Source organism: Trachurus japonicus, chromosome 8 (assembly GCF_045865225.1).
Source record: "Trachurus japonicus isolate A0001 chromosome 8, Traja_1.0".
NCBI classification, from domain to species: Eukaryota; Metazoa; Chordata; class Actinopteri; order Carangiformes; family Carangidae; genus Trachurus; species Trachurus japonicus.
In genome coordinates, this window is record NC_140914.1 from 18100097 (window position 1) to 18114028 (window position 13932).

General features: G+C 44.1%; 1 protein-coding gene across 1 annotated transcript in view; it reads right to left on the reverse strand.

The window, feature by feature from the left end:
• Positions 1 to 5316: 5316 nt before the first annotated feature.
• Positions 5317 to 13932, reverse strand: part of fam20ca (FAM20C golgi associated secretory pathway kinase a) — a 38664-nt gene continuing 30048 nt past the window's right edge. The window contains exons 4-10 of the mRNA XM_085784356.1: positions 12794 to 12886; positions 10755 to 10870; positions 9224 to 9404; positions 8969 to 9078; positions 8752 to 8833; positions 8443 to 8502; positions 5317 to 7161 (exon numbers count right to left, since the gene is read on the reverse strand). Of these exons, the coding sequence (XP_085640482.1) occupies positions 6903 to 7161; positions 8443 to 8502; positions 8752 to 8833; positions 8969 to 9078; positions 9224 to 9404; positions 10755 to 10870; positions 12794 to 12886 (901 nt within the window). The 3' untranslated portion in view covers positions 5317 to 6902. The remainder of the gene's footprint in view (positions 7162 to 8442; positions 8503 to 8751; positions 8834 to 8968; positions 9079 to 9223; positions 9405 to 10754; positions 10871 to 12793; positions 12887 to 13932) is intronic.

The window sequence follows — 13932 nt, forward strand, 5'->3', positions numbered from 1 at the left end:
AGGAGCAGATGGGGGGAGGGGGGTGTGGAGTGATTGCTGTTGCACTGAGTGTGTGTGTGTGTGTGTGAGAGAGAGAGAGAGAGAGAGAGAGAGAGAGAGATATTGCTGATAGATGAGAGGGAGGAAAGGAGTGGTCGAGCTGTGGGGCCACCTGCTCCTCCTCCTCCAAAACACCCCTTCCTCCTCCTTTCCACTCCCTCCCTCCCTCCCTCCCTCCCTCCCTCGCTCCACCTCTCCCTCCCTCCCTTCCCTCCATCTCTCTCTCTCCTCCTGCACTCAGCACCCGGCAGGAGTGCTTCTGTCTCAGGTTTGCTCTTCCTCCTCTTCCTCCCTCCCTCACTCTCTCCCTCTCTGTCTCTCTCCGAGTGGGTGGCGAGGAAGCTGTATGTGTGTCTGGTAACACAACTGTGTGTGTGTGTGTGTGTGTGTGTGTGTGTGTGTGTGTGTGTGTGTGTGTGTGTGTGTACAAGAAGGAAAGAGAATTTAACATGCAATTTTCAATGTGCAGTTGCTCGTGTTTGTTTTGTTGTGTCCTTCTTTTTGTTTATCTTCTTTGGCTTGGATGTTTTTGTTTGTATTTGTTATTATCTGGGATGTGTGTGTGTGTGTGTGTGTGTGTGTGTGTGTGTGTGTGTGTGTGTGTGTGTGTGTGTGTGCGTGCGTGCAAGAGAGACACACAGAGAGAGAGAGACATACTCGGAATGTGTGTTTACTCATGTATGAAAAGAAATGAGGAGAAAGATGGAAAAGAAAAGATGTGTGTGTGTATGAGAAAATTAGATAACAAAGGAAAAAAAGAAAAGAGAGTGTGTGTGTGTCCCTATGTGAAGGTGTGTGTTGGTGTGTGTGTGTGTATGTGTGTGTGTTTGGGGAGAGAGAAGGCGAGTCTTTTGATGGAGAGGGACTGAGCCAGCCGCTGTGTGGAGGAGATATGTGCATGCGTGTGTCGCTGATTGTGCCATGAATGAAAATAAGGAGTGGGGGGAGTGGAGGGGAGGGGAGGGGGAGGAGGAAGAGGAGGGGATAGGGACTGTGACTCTCCCTCCATTCAGCCTCCTCCTCCTCCTCCTCCTCCTCTCTCTCTCTCCTCCTCCTCCTGAGTGACAGATGAGCGGCTGCTGGCAGCTTGCTCGGGCGCGCGTCAATAATTAGCATCCTCTCCTCTCCTTGTTTTCATTTGCTCTTTCGTGCAAAAGCGGCACTTGTCGCGAGGCGCCCGAGCGTGGGCAGCCTATCTCGGTCATTCTGAATTTCTCCTGTGCAGCCAAGGGTGTTTCATCGGGTTTACACACGGCTCGCCCCCCCCATCCCAACCCCCACTCCCTCGCTTCTCTTCCTCCCGCCGTATAGGTTGCGCGCTGAGCAATTACGGCAATGGCCCGTGATCGCTCCTGGCACGCAGACACACACATACACACACACACACACACACAGGCGCACAGGAGAGTAGAAAAGGCGCAACTTAGGCTTCTCTCTCTCTCTCTCTCTCTCTCTCTCTCTCTCTCTCTCTTTCTCTCTCTCTTCTCACTTTTATGTGCAGATCCGTGGTCGCACGCATCGCCAGTCAGTCGTGCACGCAGTCACACACGCGCGGCAGTTCAAGGGCAATTGATTTGGAGTTTAATTTCTCTCCCGGTGCTCTTGACGCAAAAGGATGCGCCTCCGTCTGACCTTGACGACAGACAGGAGGAGTTTTGTCTCTGTCGCCACGTCTCCCTCTCTCTCTCTCTCTCTCTCTCTCTCTCTCTCTCTCTCTCTCTCTCTCTCTCACACACACACACACACACACACACACACACTGAAGACGCGTACGCAAGCACACGCACATCGTCACCTGGAAATGTCAAAACCTTCCATGTACTATTATAAATGAACGCTTTCCATCTGCTTTCTAATTATAGCCAACATAAGGCTATTCCTAATTTTAGCTGCAGCCGCGAAATAGTCAGTCTTTTAATAATTCATGAGTTCAGACACAGAGCCAGCTCCACACAGGCGCGCTTATTGGCAGGGTGTTGCTCAGCTCAGCCGCTGGAAGAAAACACGCACACACAAACACAAACACACACACACACACACGATGGAGGAGAGGGGTTTGCTTTTCAGAGAGGGACACTGCACCGTCTCCTCCGAGATGAGAATGAGCTCAGCTTGTAAAGTTCCCAGTGACAACAATCAGAGCAGAGGAAATGAGGATGAGGCAGACAGGCCTTCACCTTGTTTCCTGCAGAGTCGGCCTTAAAAGACACGACACAATTTAGTTCATAGTCCTTTTATGAAACATGATGATTGTTGGACAGTTTGGAGGGATCAGTGCCACCAGATGCAGGAGGAGAGGGGGGGGGGGGGCTATGAATAGGTTATTCGTCATCGTGCACCCGTGTACCCAAAAGAAAAACACGTTTCGGCGAGCGCTCTCCTCCCTCGGGGGTGCGTTTGTTTTGATCAGCGCGGATCTGAGTGAAGCCTACAGCGCTCACATCAGTCGAGACGGACAGGGGTTAAAAACGACTGCCTCTGAAGAAGCGTTTGAAAAGCTGCTCTCATCTCAGCTCGCCATACGCGCTCTGACGCACACACGCACAACACACACAGTTGGCGGGGGCGTGCGTGAGGGTAGTGATGTGTTTTCCACTCAGATGGGCCTATATATGAGCGAGATGGGTGTTGACGCCTTCTGAAATAACGAGAGGCGTGTTCACTGTAGTCAACAATTTATTTAGACCATAATCAAAATCGTGTTTTTTTGCCTTATGATGTAATTTCAGGGAAACGTAATAAGGATTTAGTAGGTTAGTCCTCATGATGCAGGCCAGGGTCCTCATTTCTGGGTTTAAGAAGCTCTATGTGTAACATTATAATTTTGTATTTTTCAAAACTCTATCACTTTAATATCGGTTATAGAAGTAAAAGTGTCTGTTCGCTGCGGCGCTGCCGTTCGCAAGAAATGTGTGTTGCCAACTCAGGCATAATTTAAGTTCTCTGGTGGGGGAGTGGGGGGTAGGTGTAAGGGTCAGGGTCGTCGAGGACTCAGCCACGCACACCTTTGGATCAGTGGGAGGCAGGGAAGGAAGGGGGGGTTTGCTCTCTGTTGCCATAGAGACGAGAGGACAGTGGTGTTGGATACTGTTACTAGGCAGGAGAGGCTGCCATACTGAATGAGGTGAGAGGACGTGGGGTGGTCTGGTCTGTCTGTGGCTGTGGATGGTAAACAACATCTGGGCCAAGTGGGAGTGACCGGGACTAGTGTCTAGGCTGTTTTATTCCTATTTTCTAAGGTCAGGTGGAATAAAAATATGAATGAAATAAACGTTTTGGGGAAAATGTTGAGAAATAGGCTATGTACCGCATGAATGAAAACATAATAACAAAACTATAATGGTCGCTTTTGTTATGGTGTTTCAGTCTAGTGTGTACTAATTGTGCAGCAACCTTGTAGACTGATTACATTTCTACGCTTAAACTTTTTTTTTTTTTTGTTTTTCCCTTTTTCCTCTAAAAAAAATCACATCAGCTCTTTCACGTGGACGGTTTGTAGGCCTAATTATATCATTAAAGTCTCATTTCCCTCTGTATAAGTGACAGTTTTGAAAGGCTGGTACCGACAAAGCTCGAAAAATCAGCTGATTACACCGAGGCGTTAAAAATGATTCACTGGCTATAACCCTAACTCAGGCAACGTCATCTCTGTAACGCACGTGCAACTTTGTCCAACATGAGCGCGAGGCTTGAGCGCCACCTAGTGGATTTGGCCCGCCACAGCTTCATGTTGCAGCGGCTCCACAGGTAGAGACGTGGAGCACTCGCTCCCTCTCCTGGTAGAAGATGGACACACAGCTCAGTTTACTGTGAACAAAGCATAAATAAAGACTGTAGTGTTGAGAAAGTTTGTCTACATCTGCGAAATAGTTGATATAAATATCTAGATTTAAACACATCAACTCAATAACACATTGTTGCAATTGAAGGGCAGCCTTCTCTTCTCTTCCCTCCTGTGCCTTTACCTCACTCAAAGGAGGAACAGATTTAATTCTATAAATACAGTTCAACTTAAAATAACCACCACAAATACCAGCAGCAGCTATGTTCTCACCGTCTTCACCGCCTCCGTCACACCTCAACCTCACCCCCCGGCTCCTCCTTATCACCTCGGATGAACACACCGGCGCTGTCCGTGGTGCTGCTTCGGCTGTGCCCTCTCAAGTACCACGGACAGCGCCACAGACACATGCTGGCCTGGGAACTCGTCTCGCACCATGGATTTAGCACATGTGGTGACGGTCTGCTTTTTTCTTTCTTTCTTTCTTTTTCTTCTTTTCTTTCTTTCTTTTTTTTTTGACACGGAGAGAGAAAGGCCTTTGTTTCCTTTTCAGTACCATGGACAGCGCCGCGAGCTCCCCGGCTGCTTCCATTAGAAGCCAGGCAGCACGTGCTGAGCTGCTGGAGCAAACACTGCTCTTTAAGATTGTCTATAGGCCTATCTATGGATACAGATCTTTTCCTTAAAAGCCTTACACTTAAGTATGTAACATCAAACTATAAGGATGTTACAATCTACATTCATTGTCAGCATTGAAGTACTTTCTATTTCAAATGATCACTTCAATTCAGTTCTTTTAGACTCACATTAAAGGAAAATCAGAGAAGATAATATAGAAGGATATATATTTATGTCCTGAGACAGATTGATTCATGAGTCAGTTATCAGAATAGAATATGAGAGAAAATGAATTTTTGAACACTTAAATAACAAAGAAATATTGGCTTGACCTGCACAAGTGCAGTTTGTGTAGGAGTGCGTACAGGACTGACTCATACTGAGTGGTTTGCATCTGTAAGACATTTAACTTTGAGCCTAATGGATGTACTTTAACTGAGAAATTATATTCACTGTCATCACAATCTGGAGCTATAAAGGCCATTGAAATCTGCATTGGTATCCAATATACAGTATGTGTAAGATCTGACTCACTTTGTCAACTTTCAGCTCAAGCTGCATGTTTTACCTCGCACAGACTGCATGGTTGGAGTATGCGTGAGAGCTGCCCACATGTTAGAGCGATTCCTGCTATATGCTGGCTGGTAAAGGTCAAGGTGCATGCAGGGTTTTATGCTGTTATTTTAAGGCTGTACACTGACTGGTGAGTTTGACAAAAAAGGTTAAATGCTCTTCACTAAATGCAACCTTTTATGTAGTGCTTAATGTTCTTAGTCCTCACCCCTCTGAAACCAACACACATATTCACCTCCACCCATGCAGAAAATCAAGAAAGAAAGGGTTCATCTGCCTGCAGCCACCCACACACACACACAGCATTTTGCCCTCACTTTTGTTTTTATTGCACACTTTAATCATTTAGTAAACAGATCTTCACAGTAACAATGCAATAGCAGAAAACAGAAGCAAATCACTGTGCGGTGCAGCTTGTTAGGTCTTCAAAGTATTTATAGGTATTTACACTGCCATTATGAAAACAGCTGTGGCGGGATGAGGCGTTTTAACCCCTTTGTCACCCCCAAGCAGACTTGAGTCCAGCTCCCAGGTTTTTTTTTAGTTTAATGAATCCACACTGACAACCACCCCAAAAAACATTCAAGTACTCCATTTCTGTCATTGCACAGGTTCTGGGTTAGCCAATGCACGGGACTCTTAAGGAAGAAAGTGAAAATTGCACTGGCACCACTTCAACAACTTAATGTCCAAAATCAAACAGCGTAGTTGTTTGTCTATCATCTCACCTGAACATAAAATATTACCCAAAGGAATGTCAATTTAAATAGTATCCAAATGCTAAATATTCCAATGTATAAAGCAACATGAAGCAAAACTATAATCTTGAACTCATTAAACCACTTTCACTCTTTGTAACGCAGCAATAAATAGTCATTTGGATGAGAAATTTCAAAAAATGAAAGACATACAAACTGTAGACGAGGAGGGTAACAATTGTAGTGCACTTGAATGAACTGACAAACCATGTAATAACCATGAACCAGCACATCAATGTGGACTCGTTACATTTAGAGTATTTTTGGTTTGGAAATAATATTTTAGTGTTCTGCTTTTGTACTGCATGTAGTGCAAGGTGAACTCGCTGGGGAGTTGGGAAAGAAAAAAACAAAAACAAGACACAAAATTGGAACAAGGCAAAGTGAAGATACAGATTGAACTATAGTGTGAAATACACTTGAACTCAGATTTAATGCCGTTCAAACTATGTAATGACATTTTCAGTCGGTCTGTTCCAAGTCTGTGTGCAGACAAAATGCCTATGAAGACAGAGAAACAGAACTCACTATCCTGAAACTCTTTTTCTCCCCTGGTTGCAATTTGTTCATCCAGGCCTGACTTAGCTTTTCCTGTTGATGTAGTCGACTGCAGAGGGTTAAAACTACATTTTTCAAAAGGATCACAATCTTTGCCAACGTCCACACGCTTTCGCTTTCCCAACCTTTTTATGTGTCACGAAAACTGGTAAAGCTTATTGTCTGACCATGAGACGCCCAGTCAGTGTTAAGTTGTCATTTGGTTATGCACTATTATAATAAAACACATAAAAACGAGCTGATACCCTCCATATCCAAAACAAACAGGACAAAAATCTGAGCACAGCAGTGGTTCCTTTATGTGTTATACAACATCTGGTAAAACAAAAATACATCTGTATTGAACAAATACAAAGTGTCTGTGTGAGCACAGTCTGTCATTGTATCTGTTTCTTCTATAAACACTTCAAAGCAGGTTCCATAGAGGCAATGATGGCAAGTCTTGGAATTCACTGAATTCAGCTTGATATCAGAGGTGGGATTTCTGGTCCGATCCCATTGGCCAGACAGCCACAGGCGTGGTCCATTGTCCATGTGTCATTGGTGGTCCCTGTCACCTTCGAGCGTCGCCCTCACTACCTGTGACCTGGGCTCCTATGGGTCGCTGTGTCTCCGATTAAATCCTCCTCCACGACGTTAACGTAGCCTTCTTTCTCCACGCACCCCGCGAGGACCTGCAGCACCAGCCGGAGCCTGCGGTCCATGGCCTGGAGGTGAGGCTGGATGAGGACAGGGGACAGGCGGTCGCGCAGCAGAGACTCCTCCATCAGGGCGCTCAGCTGGTACTCCTCTTTGGCCAGCAGCTGGAGACGCAGGTACGTGGACTTCCTCAGCCTGGAAAACATGGGAAGGAAAGAAAACCGAATTCATCATTTCACACGTAACTAATATCAGAATGATCACTGTTCGCTGTAGGCTTGAAAAACATTTTTTTAATATATACTGTATATTTAGAATATCTTATTTTCAGATTTTCAGTTTAACAAAACATACATAAACCCACAAAAGCTTAAAGCAGAAGTAAGTGGTCCGGTCGTTTTCGCTAATGCTGCGTTCCAGGCAGGCTTTTGAAATCGTAAATTACAGCTTCAAGTCACAACTTACGACTTTGTAGCATTCCAGGCAACCCACTCGTGTTTTTCCGACCTGTTTTACCGGTGAAAGTCACTATAACGGCCACTCGTAACTTCCGACCGTGAAGTCGTACCAGATCGAACTGGTACGACTTCACGGTCGGAAAAATACGAGTTTCCTTGAACGCACCATAACAGTCCTCGTCCCTACGTCGCCACATTCACGGCGTCCCTTGGCTGCACACACAGCCCTGCATGCTGTTCTCTCTCCTCATTGGATAAAAACTGTAGGATACGATAAATGTTTTCTCTTCGGCTCAGAGCAGAGCAGAGTGACTGACAGACCCGTGTTTCGGTCCAAACACTCTATGTAAGTGATTGCTGTCGGAAGATATAACTATTTAAGACTTATATTAACACAAATATATCACTTACTTCTGCTTTAACAGAACAGAAGAAAAGAAAAGAAGTGGCAATGTATCGTGTCCTGACAAACAATGCTTGCTACACCAGCTCTGCTATTAGTTATAGGAGTTGTCAGGGTATCCATCTCGGCCAAATAGGTCTGCCACATCTAAAGTATTCATCTACAGAACCTGTCTACCATTTGGGAGGTGGGAATCTGACTTCCATGTGTGGAAGTTTCTTAAATGCAATTTGCTCCTTAGTTGTAAAGTTCACTAACAAGCAAATTTGCAAATCTGATATAAAGGTAAATCTGGTACGTTTTGTCATAATGTCACTAAAATCATGCCAGTCATGAGTTATATTAATATATTTTCATTTATTTGCACTTCTGAGAAACAAGAGTTCATACTTAAATTGTGATTTAAATAGAGACTTTGATTATTATTTCTTGTGTATCAAAGGCATGATGGAGGAGCTAGCTGTCAGTGGCTTATCAAATACATATAGATAGACTTATCCTCCAAGATTGATGACTAGACAATAGGCTACATTTCATTCTGTGGTGAACAGGACAAAAAAAGAAAAGAGTTGGAAATAACAAAGTTGTAAACTGAGAGAAATCCAAAGGTCTGACCTGCAGCACTGGCTGAGCGGCACCAGGATGGACAGTTCATCATGGGAGTGTTTTCCAAACCTACAGGTTCAAAGGACACAAACAATTTTAGGTTTTAGACGGCTGTTCAAACCTTTTCAAACCTTTCAAACTCTATATTTAAGGTGAGCTGACGGATTTGAATTAGTTAATCAAATTTCTGATGAACACCTGAGTCACTGTATGACGTCAGTGTGACTATTTTCAGTACAGTGGATCAAACATTCAACTTGTTGCTAGGACCAAAGCTTTTTTTAAAAAAAAAGAAAAAAAGCAGAAGACTATCTTTACCCTCTTCCGTTGTCGAGGTGAATGATGAAAGTTTCGTTCCCAAACTTCTCGAAGGTTTCATAATGATGACGATCCATATTACCTGCACAGAGAGAGAGGAGGAAAACAGTGAAGAAATACAGCATGAGGCGAGGATGCTGTTGTTGATGAGTCAGTTTAAAAGAGACACATTCATACATTTATACACAATGCTACACCTAAAGTAATTGCCGCGTACCCATTAAGAAGTCAAAGATGGTCATGTCCATGATGTCCAGCAGTCGAGTGCCGTGATCGTATGGGGGGGTCTGTTTCACCTCATCACAGTAATCTGGGTCCACCTCCCACCTGAGAATACAAAAAAGTGTTTTAAAATGTCATCAGTTAAATATTGATTACAAGAAATGTAGATGATTATATAATCAGCACAGATCAATAAGGTGAAGTGTGTCAGTGCTGACAGATTCATGGTTCACCAGCGTCTTTTCCTTACTCTGCTTTCTTGCGTTTGTGGTAGGAGCGTCTCCAGGGGTTTCTCCAGGTCTTCCGCTTGGCCAGGTTCAGGTCTGGCAGGAAGGCTGCTAATGATCCTTCGATCTGGTCTGGTTTTCCGCACAGAGCATGCTCAGTGGAGCAGTAATAAGAGCATTCTCCATAGAAGCAGACGTTATTGGCTGTAGAGGGGGAAAAAGCCAACACGCTGTCAGAGAGGAGGAGCAAGAGGAGGTTTTCCTACTTTGGCTGAATGTGAACGAGAGAGTAATTAGACAATGAAAAAACAGGATGGTTTTCTAATCTCAGGTTCAGGGTTCAACACAGAGACAAGAGAGCGAGTGCTGACCCAGCAGTGTTGTCCCTGCTCAGACAGAGATCCTCCCCTATCCTCTATTCACACATCTTCCCACTGACATGATGTACATACAGATGAAAGCATTTTCTTTTCAATTTTACATTTTATTTGTGTTGTTTTCAGCAAATCTGGTACACTTGTCCTTGAGATTCTTCAAACCAAAGCAGGTAATTTACAGTAACTCTGCATCGCTATGGTTTTAATTAAAAAGCTGCTTTAATGTTGACATCTTTGAGAAAATGTAAACCTCTGTGGGCAGCTACTCCTCTGTGACAAATGATGTACAGAACAAAGTAATGATATTCATGGTTTAAATTACCCTGTCATTTTAAGATCTGATGTCCTGAAGATTTGTTTGAGACAAATTCAGTTCATTCATCATTTGTTAATGTTACGTATGAAGTTATACAGTTAGTTGATGCTTTTGGGAGTAACCCGACTTACAGTACCATCCCCTGGTGACTTTTGGCTTTGGCTTTATGTCTGTCACACGTGCTGCACTGTTGCTATTTTCACCAGGACATAAATACACATACGCATGCGTAACCCACTGTGTGTGTAATGCGTATGTTAAATTCCCCCCTCCTGCTGGTTAGAGGCCATATGTTTCATCATTTCTCTGTTTCTCTTTTACTTAGGTTATCCAGTTCTCGGCTTAATGGTGGGAGGACCTTATACTATAAATTCAGCCACTGCTATTTTGGAGTTCTCAATGGTTGTGCGCTGTGTTAGATGCATTTTGGTTTTTATATTTAGATTGATGGATCTGGTAGTCCTATTTTAATGGTTTTATTTGTTTAGAGTTGTGTTTCTTATGTTAGGTCAGAGGGAAGACACCAGATCCTTTGTGGCTTCCCTTCTTTTGTTTCTTTTGACTAGTCCATCAGTCTTCTGTTCTTGTTTTGTTGTCATCTTGTGGATTGAGGCCAATCAAAAGGATTATATGACAAATAAAGCATTTCTCTTCTTCACTGCAACACTATGGCTGAGCTGTTTATGTTTGAGGACTCTCATTTTGGGGCTAAAAACCTCTAAGGGGTCGTAACAGCAGAGCAGCAGTGTCTTAAAAGTGAAGCCGGAGAGATCCTGTTGTCTTGCGCTCTGTCTTAAAAAAAGGCTGAACCTCAGCAGCGATCAAGCTGTGCTGAACTGCAGAGGCTGGCAGAGTCACTACCTGGTGAGATGAAGAAGGTACTCCACAGCTTCTTATCGCGTGTCACATCTCTGATCTCCCTTGTCATATTGACGAGACGTCCTGCCACCGGGGGAACTCTTCGGAAGTCAAGGATCCTGAAGCCAGAGAGGAGAGGAGAGGAAATCGGATTACATAACATTTTAAACATCAGACAGTTTAAAGCGAAAAAAGGGACTTTTTTTTTTACGCATGGTTTGATCTGAACTTGTGCTGTTCATGTGAGTTTGTGTCGTTCGCCCTTGACATCAGTGTTGCCATAGTTGCAGATTGGAAGATCAATATGAAACTACTGTCTAAAAACCAGCTGTACCAGCTCATTCTCATCTTATCTGCAGTAAAATAGCAGACATCACATGTCAAAGATGGTCTAAACAAAGACAGCCTGTAGAAAAAGTGGGACACCTGGATCAGTTTCTTCACAGAAAAATAACGTTGGGCGATTTCCCATCAAATTTGTCAATATAGAACTTGATCTGTACGGTTTCTGCACAGAAAACGTATAACTAATGAATCATCTTTACAGTGTGCTGTGTCTGCTTGTGTGATTGACACCAAAAACAGCATTTACTGCTACTCAACATCTACTTATGAGCTAAACAAGGACATTTTCAAGTGTCTGTCTCGCCAACACGATGCGGTAACTATGATCTGCTCTAACCCGCTGCTCACTGTATGTTCAGATGGTACAGAGCAGGTTCACTCTGCCTCTCCACTTCTAGTCCCTCTGTTCACTCGCTCTCATTCTTTTCTTACGCTCCTGTGTCGGAACGTGATACGTCCTCAGCCTCTGTTTAGCCTGTCTCACTGTATGTTTTGTGTCCAAATGACCCCGGACCAGTGTGAGACTCCGACTAAGCCTCCTGGGAGCAGGCAGACACACAGACAGACTGGCTGAGTGGAACACAGTTGGCGAAACTTAAGCCTACAGAGGACAGCATTCAGGAGCAGCAAACTGCACCGTCACGTTGGGCCCTGGTGACAAAGGAGCACCTGTGAGTGTGTGTGCATGAGTGTGTGTGTGTGTGTAGAAGACGGGGGAAGGGGGCTGTGAGAGCACACTCGGACGTCTATTTCTGTGCACCCTGCTTAGTACAAACACACCCCAGAGTCACAAGGAGTTCACGACAGATGGTACGATGGCACGAAGAACAGTGAGATTTAGATTTAGCGGCGATGTTACAAATCTTCAGGATATTTTAAGTACATTTCATTACGACAGTCTGGAATTAGAAATCAAATAAAAGAAACTTTAAGCTGAGCAAAAAAAAACATCCTCCTCTGCATGCCTGATTTCCTCTGATTCACAAGCAGCCCTGCATGGTGCACGCAAACAAAAACAAACTGCTTTCTAGGGTTATCCCCCCCCCTCACTCCTCCCCTAATACCTCTGTGGTAATGGTGTGTCTGTGATTTCCTGTTTGGCTCTATTTTCCTGCCCACACAAACACATGCCACTGACCTCACAGAACAGGCAGCCAGAAAGAGAGAGAGAGAGTGTGTGTGTGAACTAATTACTATGCCCTCCAAAGACCCAAAGACGACCAGTGGTCCATTTATCATCCTCCCCCAGAATCCCAAACCATCATATTTGACTTTTCCTAGCACTCGTCTCTGTTGAGAAGTCTTTTTTTTTTCTTTCTTTTTTTTTAAGTCCTTAGAGTGAAAGGATCATGGAGAAATCAATATCCTCAGCAGCAAGTAGAGGAGATGTTCCCAGCTCGCTGTGTGTTATCTAATCCCTCATGTACTTAATCCTATTCAAATTTTCACAGCTTAAATCCATTATGGCGCACCTCCGGTTTATAATAGGGGTTAAAATGTCGCTGTCTGTGTGAACGAACATGTGTGACTTGTCATTCTTTCCTGGAACAGAGTGTGAGGGATGATTCGAAAAACGCATTCTTAACAGGAACGAGGTGACTCGCTGAGAAATTTCACACAGCACAATAGTTTTTTTTGGTTGTTGTGTATGTGTGTGTGTGTGTGTGGATGGGAGGTGTGCGGGAGAAAAAACTCACCTGTCCAAGTGAAAAGCAGCGATCTCAGCGTTGTGCCTCTCGAAGTCAGAGAAGTAGAAGAAGTCTGGAGGGGTTTCCTGCTCCCGTGTCTGCCTGAAAGACAATGGTTACAAGGAGACATTAAACACAACATCAACAGGAAATGGTGTTTTTAGTCAAAGCCGTCAATTTCTTCTTAGTTTGATCTCTTTGTATTCTTCTATTTCACATCTGTAAGTTTAGATGAGAGGAACAATCAGAAGTTGGATAATAATAATAATAATAATAAATCATCTTAAACGTATTGGAGGGCTGATAATAATATTCATCCTGAGCTCAAAAATGAGAAGGCTGAACATGAGAATTCATGTAACGTCCTGCAGCTCCTCCCTTGTATCATCTGTCCCTGAGTCCTGACTCCTCAGGAGGGAGATGATGTTACAAACAGTAATGTAACAAAGATTCAGAGGGCAATTTAAAATCATATCTCCACACTGACCCTTGATTTTTCTACTCAGATGTCCTTTTTTTTAATTTTTTTTTTAAGGCTGCTGTCCTTTGATTTGAGACATCTCCGCTCCCGTCTATGCAGATCTCCTCAGCTTTCATCTTTCTTTCTTTTTTTTTTCCTGCAGCGTGAAACTCATCTCAGCGGCCCTTTGTAGGACACAAGCTGACGCATGAGACCAAAGTCTGTGTGGACAAGGCTGCTGAGGGGGAAGCTGGATGAGACTTTTTTTTTTTTTGCTCACATCCTGCTGTCATCCTCTCAGCAAACACACACACACACACACACACACACACACACACACACACACACACACACACACACACACACACACACAAACACACACACGTACATCTAGGAGAGGTGAATCTCTGCCAACCAAGCCATAGATCCGAGTCAGGGACTGCTATACTGTAGCCCCCTTTGTGTCCATCTTTCTCTCCATCTGTCTGTCAGTAGGATTTAATGATATTATCTCTCATATACACACACACACACACACACACACACACACACACACACACACACACACACACACACACACACACACACACACACGTAGAGTGTAGCCACACCTGAAATAACCTGCTGTGTAACTGCTCTGCTTTCTCACACTCAGCTAAACCACAGCCACATATACGCACATCCTCCC